This window comes from Chelmon rostratus, chromosome 5 (assembly GCF_017976325.1).
Source record: "Chelmon rostratus isolate fCheRos1 chromosome 5, fCheRos1.pri, whole genome shotgun sequence".
Taxonomy (NCBI): domain Eukaryota; kingdom Metazoa; phylum Chordata; class Actinopteri; order Chaetodontiformes; family Chaetodontidae; genus Chelmon; species Chelmon rostratus.
In genome coordinates this window covers 17,159,304-17,175,649 of record NC_055662.1, presented here as the reverse complement: position 1 = coordinate 17,175,649, position 16,346 = coordinate 17,159,304, and the positions used below count along the sequence as shown (strand labels likewise).

At 42.6% G+C, this 16,346-nt stretch overlaps 1 protein-coding gene across 1 annotated transcript in view; it reads left to right on the top strand.

The window, feature by feature from the left end:
* ghra (growth hormone receptor a) overlaps positions 1 to 16,104 on the top strand; it is a 30,047-nt gene extending 13,943 nt beyond the window's left edge. The window contains exons 3-10 of the mRNA XM_041936290.1: positions 6,228 to 6,357; positions 6,506 to 6,675; positions 7,793 to 7,971; positions 8,626 to 8,779; positions 8,942 to 9,032; positions 9,254 to 9,323; positions 10,384 to 10,619; positions 10,711 to 16,104. Coding sequence (XP_041792224.1) covers positions 6,228 to 6,357; positions 6,506 to 6,675; positions 7,793 to 7,971; positions 8,626 to 8,779; positions 8,942 to 9,032; positions 9,254 to 9,323; positions 10,384 to 10,619; positions 10,711 to 11,470 — 1,790 coding nt within the window. The 3' untranslated portion in view covers positions 11,471 to 16,104. The remainder of the gene's footprint in view (positions 1 to 6,227; positions 6,358 to 6,505; positions 6,676 to 7,792; positions 7,972 to 8,625; positions 8,780 to 8,941; positions 9,033 to 9,253; positions 9,324 to 10,383; positions 10,620 to 10,710) is intronic.
* Positions 16,105 to 16,346: the final 242 nt, after the last annotated feature.

Sequence of the window (16,346 nt, the reverse complement as noted above, 5' to 3'; positions counted from 1 at the left end):
GTTAAGGGGCGAGGCAAGATAAGCAGCAGCAGGGCAGACTGAGGAGCACCAATAAAGAGAGCCAAACTGAAACCAGGACTTTCTCCATTAAGAAGACTTAATTCAAAATCACACATTTGCAATCACAAAAAATAAATAAATAAATAAAAAACCATCACTACAGCATAACCTGGTTCAACAGTATGTCCTGTGGTGCTCTGCATTTGTCTAGACAGGCATGGTAAATTAAAAAATGTTTTTCTGTGTGTGGCAGACTGCCGTTTATCAGACGAACTTCAGCTTGGTCTCTGACCTGCAGTGCGGCAGCGAGTTTTTTCTCACCCATCAGCACCTGATAGTGACTGATTGGGCTATACGTGTCTACTTTTCCCAGCCTAAAAATCTCAGTTTTTCTTTGGACACCGTGGCAATCTTCTGTGATGGGTTACCACAAAGCAGATGTACGATGTGATCGCCTGCTGAGTGGGGCTGAACCATTGCAAGACAAAAGCATATTGCAATTATTTTGAAAGGTATTATTAAATGGAAATGTTTGCATTTTGATGATGGTTTAAGCAATCACTGTTTTATAAAAGCATCCATCCCAAGCCTTCAGAAAATCATAGAAAAAGGTGGCGATAAGGATAAAATGGTTACAATCACATAAAACAAGCCTTTATAGAAGCTTTTAATTTAAAATCACTTAGCAAGTGCTGTCAAACTTTATTAGAACATAAAAGCTGGACACCAGAAACAGGCTTAATTTTTTTCAGAAAAGAAGTGAAGAACTGATGGGATGTCAGGATTTCAGCTCTCTATAGGAGCTCAGTTCAGGCTGTTTGTTTAGTCCGTGTGTCACTGATTACAAACAACTATGGAGCCATTGTGACTCATTTGAGAAACAGGGATCGCGCACCTCCGTGTGAGACACACACACACACACACACACACACACACACACCGGCTGAATTTAAATACTTGCTTTGTCCCATGTGAGAATGTCTGACACCTTTCTGAAGTTCAGAGGGTGGCAGGGTGGAATAAGCCAGAAAAAAGACTGATGAGAGGAGAAAATGTGTGCATGTGTCCATGCTGTAAGCCAGACACCCCTGCTCATCTATATTTACTCTCAGTTGGACGTAATATGACATAACTAAGCCAATACTGTGGCCTGTAATGGCATTAGAGGAGATTATCATCATTAGTTCTGGCTAATAAATCGCTGCAACCAGAAAAAGCTAACTGGGTCACTGAATGGTTAACACGCACCAGATTGTGTCTGTTAGACTTCAAAGCTGAAACGCTGATGGGAGTCATGAGGATCAGACGTTGCCAGGAATTGTCATTCCGCGCTCCCAAACTTGACTGGGGAAGAAAAGCCATAGGTGCTGTTGTGTAACTGGGAGGAAAGGCAGAACATGTTCAAGGAACTGGACAATGGCACTTTGATTTTCTCTGTGGGATTTTGTTTTGAAGGTCCAAGTTCAATGCCTGTGCGCTTGTGTGCGTCCGTGCACTTGTGTGTGTGACTGTGTGCATGTTGACAGTTATTTATATCACCTGTTTACATTCCCTTGTTTGTATCTTGTTGCAGTATCTCACCTTTCTCCCCGTCTCTTCTGGCCCACTTCTCGCCCGCTCTGGCTCTCTCGAATGCCACATGGCTTCCTGGCTTTCGCCTCTGCTATTAAGCTCAGTTTGAAGGGTTGAAATGTTCTTTTCAGACAAGAGATTAAACACATGGAGGAAGTATGCAGGAAAACTGTGAAATAAAGGAAATTCCTGTTCAAGTTTTCCAGATTTTGTCCCTCTCCTCTTCCCGTTTTTTCTCTCTTCTCGTCTGCTCGTTCCTTCTTTTTCCCCATCATCCAAGACATGTTCCCTGTGGAAGACAAACGATGCCGTCTGATGCACGCGCATGAACACATCTAAGGGTCTGTGTTACAGCTTGTGTGTGTGTGTGTGTGCGTGCGCATGCGTCTGTGTGCATGTGTTTGTGTGTGTGTGTATGGGCTGAGGAGCAGGGACATAATGTAGGATTTGGCATGTGCAGACTGACACTTTTACTCTTAGCACAGCGTCAGTTTGTGCTGCTGCTTTCTCCATCTGGTTGACAGAAACACGCACACACACGCACACACACACACACACACACACACACACACACACACAAACAGACATAGTGGTGCTTGGTTGGTGCTGAACTGTGAATAAGTTTACTTAACTGTTCAAAGGTGGTGTCTGTCTAGTCTAGAGGCATGAAGCAAGTGAATACTGCCTATTACTGCAATAAATTGTGGTAAAATAATGTAAAATTAGCACTTGATAGTTGATAGTTTTACCCTAAAAAAATGTTATATTTCACCCTTGCTGTTGGGGTTGAGTGGAGACTTGCAGCGACAGTTGTGGTTTGAGCGTCTTGTTATTGTGTTTACGCTGTCAGTGGACAGCCGAGTGAGTGAAGTAACCGGGGACAACAGGTTCTACTGCTCAGCAGCCGTGTGTGTGTGTGTGTTCTTCTCAAGCACAGGGCAATCAAATCAATTATGTGCTAATACCAGGATGAAGAGACATTCAGCGTCCATGTTTCTAGTGCGTATGTGTCTGTGTTGTTGTGTTATTTTTGACAGTATGGTAGCATAAGTGAGAAACACATAAAAACACTCTCAAGAAGTGGACATGTCGTCCCAAAGTAATAGATGATCAAGTTAATTTATGTGATGCTTTAAAAATAAATCAAATTTGTGCCAAAGTGCTTTACGCTTAAGAAAATCAAACCAAACGTAAAGGCTTTTCTCTATGTCCTGACAGCACTTCAGCAGCAGCATTCTGCGCTAACTGTAGGCGGGAAATACCAGTCTGGGAAATTACAAAATTCAGTGAGTAGTCAGGAGAATATTAGTACACGGAGAACTTTCTATTTGTCTGTTATGGTTTACAGTTTTGCTGATGTTGCACCGTAATCCATCCTGTTGCCAGTTATCTGTGTCTCCCTGTTCGTCCTCCTTCTTACCTCACACCCCCCTGTTGCAGCCTTTTGAAGCGTTATTAACCTCTGCACTAACTTAAATCTGCAAATGAGCTGGAAAAGGTGGTAATTCATAGCGTCATAGGCTCATTTTCCGCATGCTCCTCATAACATTCAAGCATTTCGCAACGCGGGAACTGATAAAGCCTGGTCGCACCTTTCTCACCACCTTTTTAGCGCTGTTTGCCAGCTGGCGTAAGAGCTGGGAGAAGAGTGCTTTATTTAGGCTTTTTAGTGGATTTTAAACCTTAATGGCTAAAGCTGACATCAAGGTAGATAAGTGGTTTCCTAGCTCCTCTGTATGGACTGATGAAGACAGGACATAGCTAAGAGCTGTTTATCAGTCTCAGCTGCACACACAGCCCACAGGGACCGACAGATACATATGGACAGCCAGGATGAAGGTGCACATACGAACACATGCACACACACACACATGCAGAATTAGGTTCCGTCTTCCAGTTGAAGGCTCTCAGCTGCAGATTGTTTAATGGCAGCTGGCAGGTACAGGCAGGATTGCGCTTCCCATGGCTTAAACTGGTTATACTGTATAATAGTATGTACATGTGGAAAATAGGGAGTATGGCCCTGCAAAAGTAATACCAGCCCATGCATGGGAGGCAATCATCTCTCATCAAGACGCTGCCCCCCGGTTTGTGAGGTAGTTACAGTTCTCTCTGCTGTTTTTATCTTCTGGAAAAGACAAGAAGAATATATATTTTTTTAAGCAATTAATTGGATTGAGCCTTTTGATATCAGAGAAGAAGAGTAAGAAAAGAAGTCTGAGATGTAAGGTGAGAATTTGAGACTCTCCAGGTGTTTATGTGCAACCTCTCACCTCTGACACACTTCAGATTTGACTACCATCCAGAGCCGTGTTCAGAAATGCAAACAGCTTCTTTAAAAATGCCTTCTGACCTTTGCCAGCAGAGCTCCATTCTTTATGGGGAGGTTAAGTGTCAAAACATTGCCTGTGAGCTTTCGAGTCTTCTCCACCCAGAATAGAACAACAGCTGTGAGATGACATTCAAACACGTCTTATTTCATAAATAATTGCATATTTGCAGTATTTGAAAGCAGCAAAACAAACGGTAGCCTATGATTGAAAGAGTCAAAATGAACAACCAACATTGTACATGAGGAAAAAAAATTAGATGAAAAAGAAAAACATGATTGAGTTGTGAGGATCGTCAGGCTTCGAGAGATATTTCCAGAGTTTTTTTTTTTTTTTTTTACCTCTTATGCATTCTGTTCTGCTGTACTTTTAAGCTCTCCTTTGCATCCAGTGTCTGCAGGAACGTCTTTGATGGTGGCAGCTGGAATTTGTTGGATGGGGGAGGGAGGCCGAATTGAAATAGCAAAGCTCTGGGAACCACGACACTGTTCACAAGATGAAGGGAGGGAAGGTGGGAAAGGGGGAGGGACGTTTGAGAGCTAGGGGCACAATGGTGTAGGAATGCAATGAATTATGAGGTTACACTGGCATCAAATAGAAAGTAAGCAGCGTAATTAAAGTAATGGTGCATAGTCTGTGTGAATGAAGGAGTATTTTCAGTCCGGTCTGCAGGGAGTTGGGTTTGTTTGTTAGGGTGGGTTTTTTGGTGGGGGACAGAAGTGTGTTTATGATAACTGGGGATACATGCTGGCCGGATGTGTGTCTGTGTGCAAATGTTGTACACATGCACATGCTGTATATACTGTTGAAGTATGTCATTGTTTTTAAGTGAGATTAAGAAGCACTCAGTGAGTCTATGTGGAGTTAGTTCTTGTTGCATGTTTCTAAACTCATATTATGACCGTGTCTTGCTGCATTTGCAGAGTATTGCAGAGTCTGTCTTTAATTCCTTCCCTTGTGCTGTGACCCATGTTTATGTTCTGGGTCTGTGTGTGATTTATGCTGCAGCCAGAGCTGGAGGAGAACAGCTAGAGCAGAAATCAATGATACCTTCAGTTGCTTATTTATGGTTGCACCAAACCATGGGACTCTCAGCTGGATGAGAAACCGGCCTCCGACGGGGGAGGGAGGTGGCGGGGGAATGGTGAAGAGGAGTGACAGGGTGCCGACGGAGAGGTGGAAAAGGCTGAGTCAGGGCCTCAGGGTGGGGCAGAGGAGAAACTGCATGAAATGCGCGTGTGTGGGTAGAAGTAAAGGTTATAAAGGCATGGTGACTGAAATCTGATGCAATGTAATTCCATCTTTCAATGAGCAGTTTTCCTGCTCACATGTGCGTCACAGGTTCACAGGTAGCAGAAGTCAAGTTCAGATTAACATAAACTGCAGACTGAAAATTAGCCTTGTCTCGTGCCAGCAGAAAGTGTTACACCTGCTACAGATTACATGGCTTTCATCAGGCTTGTGTGTTTTTCTCATGGCTGCTGGCAGCTACAGGTAGGTCATAATCTCTGTGAATGCTGAAAATAGCCTACGTGTTGCTATGTATGCATGTATGCAATGTGCACTGACACATTTGGCAGCTTGTGTTGGTGAGATACTTCAAACATCACGCTGTCTGAAAGGGTCGCTGAAAAAAAAAAAGAATTTTAAATGCTTAGCTATCTGATGTCAGATTTTTAGTTTGACAGACATGCGTGAAACATGTGCAGTAGGCTAGCAGTTGCCTTGGTAACGGCAACATTTGACTGAAAGGTGACCGGCTAAGTTTACACTAAGGTTGGGAACTGAAACCCCAGTATGTGATATGTAATGAGGTGCTCTGTTATTTACAATAGAAACGCCCCACCTGCAAACACAAACTGGTGGAGTTCCAGCAAAAATGACTCCAGGATGACGGCAATTGGCATAAGCTGACACTGCAAGTAGGAGCATTGAAGACGTGTCCACTGGCATTCAGGGTGGGGAAGAGACTTTCTGAGAGGGCAACAAATGTGGCGTAGAGCTACTTTTTGCACAGAGCGACACTGGCAACCACGGATACCAGTTGAGAACCACTTGTTTAGACTGAATTACAGCTACAGTACCTCACTCGCATCTGCTGTGAAGAAGTGACTGTTGTTTGTGTCCATTAGTAGAAGTCAAACTTTAAAGAGGAGTGGGGATAATGTGGGGTTTTATCTGTATTGTTGCACTGAAAAATCCAACCCCCCATAGAGTTTAAAGACTTCAATAAAGGTGATTGATCATCCTGATGTGATCCAGATTCTTGTGTTTGCCCTGCTCCTGATCGTTACCTGTCTTTGTCTGTCTCTTGCTGTCTTTCAGCTCCCCTTGAACCTCATTTCACAGAGTGCATATCGAGGGACCAGGAGACATTCCGATGTTGGTGGAGTCCAGGCAGCTTCCACAACCTGTCCTCCCCTGGAGCACTCAGAGTCTTCTACCTTAAGAAAGAGTGAGCGTGATAGCCTACTTTACCAGGGGGAGCTCAAGTAATTGTTTTGCACCTGTGTGATTTGTGTGCATTTTAAAATGCTGCAACCTCCCTTTCTTCCTTTGCTTCTTCTTCTTCTCTTTCTTCCTTCACTATTTCCCTCCATCAGCTCGCCCACCAGTAAATGGAAAGAGTGTCCAGAGTATATCCATTCAAACAGGGAGTGCTTCTTTGACGTAAACCACACATCCGTTTGGATCCCCTACTGCATGCAGCTACGCAGCAAAAACAACGTCACCTATTTCAATGAGGATGACTGCTTCACTGTGGAGAATATCGGTTGGTAACGAACATTTGTGCATATATCCTGATTTTTGCCACTCGTCTGATGAATTAGGGAATTTCTACATTGCGTTTCCAGTGTGCTTGACATTGTGAAACATGTTCTAGCACAATTGCTTCCTCAACATGTGGACGTAGCTGGACTGATGATGGAGGATATTCAATAATTGCTGACTAAATCTATTCAGAGAGAATCGTGCACTGTCAGATTGTGGAAAATCCGATAGATCACCTGCATGGCTCCTGATAAATGGCACTTGGTGCCGCATATCAGCTAAACCAGCAAATGTCACATGCTTGTCAATATCGCAGCAAGTGTCAGATACGTAGTGTTTACGTGCTAAATGTTTTGATGTCTGGTCTTTATCTCTTAGTCTTTATCTAACCAGGACTGTGGAAGTTGCTGATATACTGTGTTATCACATGGCAACGTCATGTGTTTGCAGATATCTCTTCCACAGAGAAACCTTTGTTTATTAGCTTTCCTCATGAATGCAAATTCATTCAGCATGTTTTTATTAATAACATTTGGATGTTGTTCTCTTTACCACTGAACTCATAGTACTGGGGTAGAGTAAAGAGGCTATTGGTCCGTCTTTTTATGCAGTACTATGCAGCCAGAGCAAAATGCATCAACAACTATTGGCTGATTTCCAGGAAAATTTATTCCCCAGATGATCAATATTAATGTTTTTGGTGACCTCGCTGACCAATGCCACCATCACGCTAAAAGTTCGGCTTGTACGCATGAAATACCAATTTGTAATCAGCAACGTTTCGTTAAATTCACTGACCACATTCCCCAAGGGATGAACCCTTTGCTTACACTCCCTGAAAATATCTTGTAATCTGAGTGGGCAAATTGCCATGAAATTCAGGGACACACCAAATTTCATGGCAATCTTTTCAGCTTCTTTATGCGTTTAGCTCCACAGCTGGTAAGGCTAGTCATTAAACCTGCTGGTCATGTCATTAAACACTGAAGTACTGTCAGAAGAGGCGAGTGAAACTTGCACATCATGCGAGCACACAAACAAACAGTATAGGTAATCTATAGGTCAGCTCTACATGTTTTCATTCTGTTCAAACTGAACTTTTGCCCTTTTCCTGACAGTACGTCCTGACCCACCAGTGTCTCTAAACTGGACCCTGCTAAATATAAGCCCTTCTGGGCTAAGTTATGACGTCATGGTCAACTGGGAGCCCCCGCCCTCTGCAGACGTCGAGGCGGGCTGGATGCGCATCGAGTATGAGATCCAGTACAGAGAGAGAAATACCACAAACTGGGAAGCAGTAAGTCTACTCTCTAATTCTGTGTCTTCCTCCTTTGCTTTTGTGCACACACATGCTTGCCTGTTCTGACACATGTAAACACACGCCTTACAACGCCTCCGTGCACACGAGCAAGCTCACACAAACGCAAACACTCATGCTCCCTCTTTAAAGTAAATTGTAGTCAGGTCATACAGGCACAGTGTCGTGTTTCCTTCCCCCTCCCCCCTGGGCTCTCGTGGCTAAAATGCAGTGTAGCTTTGTTGGCAAGGCAGTGGAAGCCAGAGCAAGGCCCTCTGGGAAAACACTGCCTCTCTGAAGGAAGTGAAGGGAGGGATCTGTAGGTCAGAGGCCATGGGACCTTGAACAGGCTCATATTCATTACCGCCTGGCCAGGCAGTCTGACAGATGTAGCCTTGGAAACAGTTTTAGAGGCTTCCATTAACAGTGTGTCTTCAATCTAATGTGTGATCTGAAATGCCTCAACAATTGCACCTTTGGAAAGGTCATCGTTACAGGTACCAAAAATAAACACAGACCTCATGACACCCTGTCAGTTTTAGCTGTTTCTGTCACGATAAACAAATCCTTTTTTGATCTTTCTGTTCTTTTTTTTAATTTGTCTCTGTGTCTTTGTTCTCTCTCTCCCTCTGTCCTCGTGTTTTTGTATTTCAGTTAGAGATGCAGCCACACACCCAGCAGACCATCTACGGTCTGAACATAGGAAAAGAGTATGAGGTGCACATCCGCTGCAGGATGCTGGCCTTCACAAAGTTTGGCGAGTTCAGCGACTCCATATTCATTCAAGTGACTGAGATTCCCAGCAAAGGTGAGATCATGGTGGGTCATGGGTGGAGCAGCCAGTCTTTTGTTTAGATGCGGTAAATAAATATGGCTGGTTCAGGTCAAGACAGACAGGGGGCACCACCTTGAACAACCAGGACCATTGTAATAGTGATGATAGTGGGTTCTGTTTCATGGTGTCTTTCAGAGTCTACTTTCCTTCTCACGCTGGTTCTTGTTTTTGGGGCCGTGGGCATCCTGATACTCATCGTTCTAATTGTCGTCTCTCAGCAGCACAGGTAGGAACGGGCTCCCTCACTCTTTCACACGTGCGCAAAAGAAGTGTCCAAAAAAACATGTTTAGCCTCCGATGAATTAATGATGGCACTTACAATGAGACGAGACTGTGCAGCGCAGCTTTCTGTGTGCCGTCATTTGCTATGCTGCACACACACACACACACACAAATACTGTCAACTGTGAACATATTATCTTTATCCTCTCTGCCCTGCTGTTGCAGATTAATGATGATTCTGTTGCCGCCAGTTCCTGCACCCAAAATTAAAGGCATCGATCCAGAGCTGTTAAAGGTACATTTCTGCCTGTGTTGTTATTCTGCCTTCGCTGTGATTTTTCTTCCGTAAAAATTCGTACTCGAGCCCCACCTATACGATGGCTTACCTGGTTTAGCTTGTCACAGATGTGTTGTTATCGATGTGCCTATTTGCTGATATGTAATAAGAAATCACATTACTAAAGATGCCAGAGAGCACGGCCAAGTTATTCTTCAGCTGTAAAATGTCCCACTTAGTACATATCTTAGTAGTTAAAATTCAGATTTATATTATGTATTTATTTTGCAAAACAAATATTGTCTTATATATTGTTATTTTTCACTCTCATAAATCATGTCAGACTCTAATACACACAGTAGATATATATATATATATAGTATATATTATTGCTTATTGTGTATTGTCTGTGTACACAGTAAAATTGTAAACTTCAATAATACACAGCAGCGAACACATGGTAATGAGCATTGTTTACTCAGTAAAAGTTATTATATAAAGTGTTGTGTAACCACAGCCTTTTTATGACATTTCTATTGTAATTTTGATTAAAAACAGACACTGCTGGGTGGCCATGTGGCTCAGTTGGCGGAGACACTACAGGCCACGCAATCATCACATCACCCACCGTCCATCTCGCAATCACAGCCTGTTTATCATTTGTGTCAACTATCGAATAAAGCAAAAAAAGCTCACAAATAATTTGAAAGCAAACAGGCACTCTTTGTAAGCAAACAAGGACAGGAGGTCTGCTGAAGGATAATAAGATGTGAGGAGGGGTCTTGGTTGTGTTGTGGGTGTATTGTTGCCAGATGATGTGGGATGCATTTTACAGGCAGCCTGTGTGCTCTTTACAAAACGACCTTACCCCCGGACCTCCGGAAAACAGTCCTGATAGGAATAAATAGAATAATAATGCTGCTGTTTCGCACTCAGACACATGTGAAACACAAAGCGTGTTTGCTGCTGCAATTTACACATGAGTCACAATAATGTGCAGAGACTGGGAAAAGGTAGGACTTTTATGATGACCTAGCTTCCTGCATTCTGATTGCCATACACATTTGTGCGCATGCAGAAGGGGAAGCTGGATGAGCTGAATTTTATCCTGAGCGGTGGAGGTATGGGTGGCCTGTCGACTTATGCGCCAGATTTCTACCAAGACGAGCCGTGGGTGGAGTTCATCGAGGTGGATGCTGAGGATGCGGATGCTGGAGAAAAGGAGGACAACCAGAGCTCAGACACCCAGAGGCTCCTAGGTCTGCCCCAACCTGTCAGCCACCACATGAACATCGGGTGCTCCAATGCTATCAGGTACTGCACAGATTCTCATGTAAAGCTGTGTTTTCACGCTGCCACAAATATGACTCCACGTTGTTTTTCTCCATCTCCACCCGTTTCCCAGCTTCCCAGATAATGATTCAGGCCGGGCCAGCTGTTATGACCCAGATCTGCCCAACCAAGACACCCTCATGTTGATGGCCACCCTGCTGCCAGGCCAACCCGAGGACGAAGAAGCCGCCTTCGATCTTGTAGAAAGACCCCCAGCCCCAGAGAGGCCCCTCGTCCAAACCCAAACTGGAGGACCCCAGACTTGGATCAACACAGACTTCTATGCCCAGGTCAGCAATGTGATGCCCTCCGGAGGCGTGGTGCTGTCTCCTGGCCAGCAACTCAGAATCCAGGAGAGCACCTCAGCCACAGAGGAAGAAACACAACAGAACGTAAAAGAGCCCAAAGGCGGCGAGGACACAGAGGAAAAGAAGCTGAAGGAGCTGCGGTTCCAGCTGCTGGTAGTGGATCCTGAAGGAAGCGGCTACACCACGGAGAGCAACGCCCGGAAGATCAGCACTCCCCCAAGCTCCCCCATGCCTGGTGATGGGTACCAAACCATACACCCTCAGCCAGTGGAGACCAAACCCGCAGCTACAGCAGAGGATAATCAATCACCTTACATTCTTCCTGACTCTCCCCAAACCCAGTTATTTGCCCCTGTCGCAGACTACACAGTGGTACAGGAGGTGGACAGTCAACACAGTCTGCTCCTCAACCCGCCTTCCCGCCAGTCTCCCCCTCCCTGCCTGCCCCAGCCCCCCCTCAAGGCCCTACCGGCTATGCCCATAGGGTACATCACCCCAGACCTGCTGGGGAACCTCTCACCGTGAAATGACACTGTCGTTCGGCCCTTAGATGTAAGGTTGATTGACCAGGAAGTCCTCTGCAGTCACGAAAACCTGTTTCTACCTGATTCCTGCTGGAAACCAAATAACTTGCAGCACACGGTATGGACGAGCGTGTACAGGTGTTTGTTTTCAGAGGGGGATGAAAGGGAGCCGTGAAAAAGCCACAAGCTGCTTTCTAGACTCTTGTACATTTGCTCCATCAATTGATTTGATGCAGAGGCAGCCAAATGTAAACATCACATACCAAATGCACAGCTTGCTCTATTTGTTGACATCCATGCACAAGACACACACAGATGATAGGCTGACTGTGACTGTAATGAGTCAAAAAGCATTTGCTCACTGCTAAACTGCCTTGGATCGCATTACACCTCTGGCTAATTCTGTTTAGAGCAATGACTGATTGATTGAAGTCAGTCATGACTGATGATTGTTGAAGTCTTAATCTTAGATGTCAGTATATGATTGACTGGGAGGAGACAAGCACATTCTAGTCATGTACGTCACACCAGGCCGAGAAGAAGTGATTGCTGTCTTGGTTCCTCTTGCTGGCAGAGGTGTTTTGCCGCTCAATTGTGGCTTATTTTATACTCTTAAATTTCTTATCTCAGTACGTCATCTTATTAGTACTTCACTAGAGATATATTTTTATACAAAAAGGCATTAGCGAAAGAAAGAAATCCACAATAAGATGCAGTTGAAAACACAACTATGCAGTTTTACCTTGCATTCCTGGCTTCGTTTTGTTTAATACTGTTCATATTTTCATGAATAAGTAGCCAAACATAGATTATATGATGTCAAGACATTTTTTTTCTCTACAGCCACAACACGAAAGAAATTCTTTAACTAAAAAAACATGCAGTATAAATGCACACAGACATGCGGAATTGGGACAAAATACCATATAAATGTTAAGACATATTAATGCTATTATATCTCTTTCCTTCCTTGGGAGATTTTTAAAGGTATTCTTGGAACTGAAGGAAATCACTCATTGAAGTAGAAGCAGAAGTGACGAATTAAAGGGACATTGCAACATTTCATCATCAGTCGTCATTCTGCATGTCCCAGCATGGAATATTCTTTTAACTGGAGTTTTATTCTGACATGCATATCGAGAACAAGTCACAAAGCTTAACAACAGTTCTTACATTAGTAGAAGGACTTATTCTGATTCATGCACATCTTCACAGAGACCCTCAGTACTAACAGTGTAGTGTGGTACACAGAGCACCACCAAGTGCCTTGTCCAAGGGCACGTTGCTATAGTTATATTGAAGAAGGGAAAGGACGCACGTCCAACAGGTCCGAGAAACCAGATATTGCATTTCGTCTTGTAACAGCAGCCAAGTCTCACCTTTGCAACCAGCACTCACTCATAATCTGTCACTTAAACTGAAATTTCAATGGGTAAGCTTTCGACTTGGGAGTTGTATTCTTCTCATGTTGCATTGTTATTGCAGGGGCAGCAACTGGAACTAGTTGGAAGACTGTAAAAGTATGTAATAGCTGTAATTATCTAACAATTTACACTTATTATCCGCCAAGTACACCGTGTTAACAACCTGTGCCTATGATTGTGTTATTGGCTTGCCATTTCCGTGCTAAAGTATGCATCCTAAGTAGGATTCATGCATTTTTGCATCGCTGCGTACAGGCTCCTGTGTATAGGTGAACTGGTGTAAAGCCTCTCTGTGCAAAGATTCACTGCAAAAAACCTGCACATGCACTAACACAATAGCATGCATGTGTACACACACACACGCACACACACACACACACACTACATCAAAAACATTTGCCTTAATTGACATTTTTCATTTGGCCTTCCTGACATAGCCTTAAAAATTACGAGCTGAGAACTAGTTGCAAAATTGCAACCGTAATTCACACATTTCCAATCATCCTCGTAAAGCTGACCACAGTCTCCAAGCCAAAAATGTTCACGGGGGTAAACGCTGAAAGCCCTCGAATTATGATTTGATAGAGTGAGTATTTTCCCCCCAAAAAAACCTGAGTCAGATGCAGTGGGCAATATTTGTGTAATTAGGCATGTTTTCCCGGTTACTTTGACCCCATACTTTTTTGGAATAACCAAATTAAGGACATTATTCAAACAGAATATGTTGCTTAATCAGTTATATAGTCACATAAGCTTGTAGTGTAACCTTGCCCTTGATTCACTGACAGTGTAATTTTGTAATAATCTGTGTAATAATAGCCTGTGTGGGTGAATGGATAGCAGAGAAGCTCTTTTGTAAAGGTTTTGCGCTCCTATGTGTTCAATTCTATCATAAAGGCTTTGACAATATGCCTGTGACACAGAAGCATAGCATATACTGCATACAAGAAGCTATCTAAGCATAGGTCAATAGAGGATGTGCATGGTTTTGTGATACAACACAATGAATTTTCATTTCAACGAGTTCATGAATGATCAGCATTACTATCGTGTAACATCAGCGCAGCCTCTGAATAGTCACATCACAGCATAAACAAAACATCCTTCAGAATACTAAAGAAAAAACACATCCTGCCTTTGAATAATGTTCTTTGGGAATCATCCTTGAGATAAGCAGGCGAATAGACAGGAAAGATCTTTTGTATCAGACAATCCCGTAACGAAGCGAGACAAAGCAAGAGCCATAAAATGACAATTTTGAAAAATGTGAATATGATAAATATGTGCCATTTCTCTCTTTTTGTCTCTCTCTCTCTTTCTCTTTTTTTTATTTCGAAAAAAGCTCAGTGTTCTGTTGTTGTTGCCTGGTGCCGATGATACCAGCAAGTCAATGCTGTTGCAGAAATGTCTTAATATATTTACTAGTGCTGTAAGATTACAAGTATAGTATATTTTTTATGTCATTAATGTTACTAATCACAATGTATTGCTGCTCGGTACATGTATTTTTTCCTGCATTCAGCCTTACTGTGGTGGGAAGGGGTCATTCAAGACGATCACTACTCTGTGCAAGTGTAAATGTAAATTCAAATGAGATGCTCCTGATACCTGAAAATGTGAGAAATTGGAAGGGGTGATTTAGTTCAGTTATCAGAAGCAACAATAGGGCAGTTTTGCCACAAAGTCGAGCTGCAGTGCATTCACCTTGTGATGCTCATTCAACATTCACAGTGTTTACGTCCATCCAAAGATCCCCAGAAGGCTCTCTGCGTACATGAAGGAAGATCAGGTAATGGAAAAAGCGCTGTTAAGGCTCCGCTTCAGTTGCACCGTGGTGATTGTGAATGTGTACAAACTGGAATATGCGGTGCATTCATGATATTGAGGAAAAGTTGTAAAAATGAGAACAGGTAAATCACTGAAAGTGTTTTTCAGGTTGTGGCAAGGAAGAGAAATTGGGAGGTGCTTTTTTTTTTTTGTTCAAGCCTGCTGTACAGGTGTTTACGACATTGTGTCTGCATTTTTTTTTCCTGTTCACAATGAGCTCATTCTTAATGTAGTGCAAAGGTTTGCAACTGTTATTCCAAGCTTACAAATGTTACAGACACTTTAGAGCAAGCACTTTGTACACACACACATATATATATATATATATATATATATATATATATATATCTGATGTTTAAAATAGTAGTCAGATTTTGTATTTTGGACTAAATCAAGTCTAAGAATTTATTATAAAACAGCATTATGTTTTTTATCCAACTCAATAACCAGACAATGGGGATCCTTCAATATCAATAAGCTTCAATTTTGTTCTACAGAGTTTATGTTTATAGGACATATTTTACACTACCAGACGGATAGAATGATGTACTGTAATGGAGTATTTAATGTTTGCTTTAAGATTTATAGATCGAACAGATAGATATAGTCTTTTACGAAGTCATATCCAAATATTTGGCAGAGTGAAATAGTTATGCTGTAACTTTACACTCTCATATTTCTCCCACTATGTGATTTTAGCATTTCATTATTGAAAAGTGCATTTGAAGGGGCTATAGTGTTTTCTAATGATGTATTCTGGCCTTCAGCTTCTTGGTTTTTGTCAGTTCAAGGGTCGTTTTTGTCGCTGTGTTAAGCCTGGAAGTAATCTTGAGTGCTGGAATTTGGGGCGGTTGTAACTCAAAGAGCGTTCAACCAGGCCTTTTTTCAGCTTGTTGGGGAAATAAAGTAGTTTAATTCTTGTCTTGACTACAGCGTCAGCTTAGTTCAGTGGCTCCACTCGATATTTCTATTCACCTCTTATTTATTTGTCTTAGAGCCCTCTGATCACCATCAGTAGACAGGGCAGCATGAGTAGTGTGTGCACTGTTATTCTCTGACATGTGTCATCCAAGCTTATAAAACAGCATCTGTCAGAATTGGAAACAGCTGCATTGTGGTTGCAAGTGCCGAAAAACTCAACAACATAATCATTTTGCATCGGCGTCATTAATTGATACGACTTTGCTCCATTTTTACGTGCCTCGATCTTATTTTCAGACCTTCTTGACCTTGGAGTCACTGTTCTTGTCTGCTGGCTGCTGTTTTACTCAAGGCCAAGAACTGTGTTGATATTTGATGATTCGATATTGTTCTCTTACCAGTTGAGCCTTTCTGGTGTTGTATGTGTGATCAATAAGCTTTCAACAAGTTACACAATAAATGTATGTACAGCATCTCAATCATCTTGTCCAAGTTTTTTTTTTTTTTTTGTCATCCCTTGTCCACAAAAATGAAATAAAACATTTAGCTGGTATGTTTTTTTTGTTATTTATGCCTTCTCATGTTTCCGAAGCCTCCTTCCAAACTTGGTGCGCCTTAAATTGGATCCAGTATTTGATTTAAATTAAGAGTATAACGTTGGTGTTGCAAATGCACCAGTAAATTAAACAAATTAGATTTCACTGG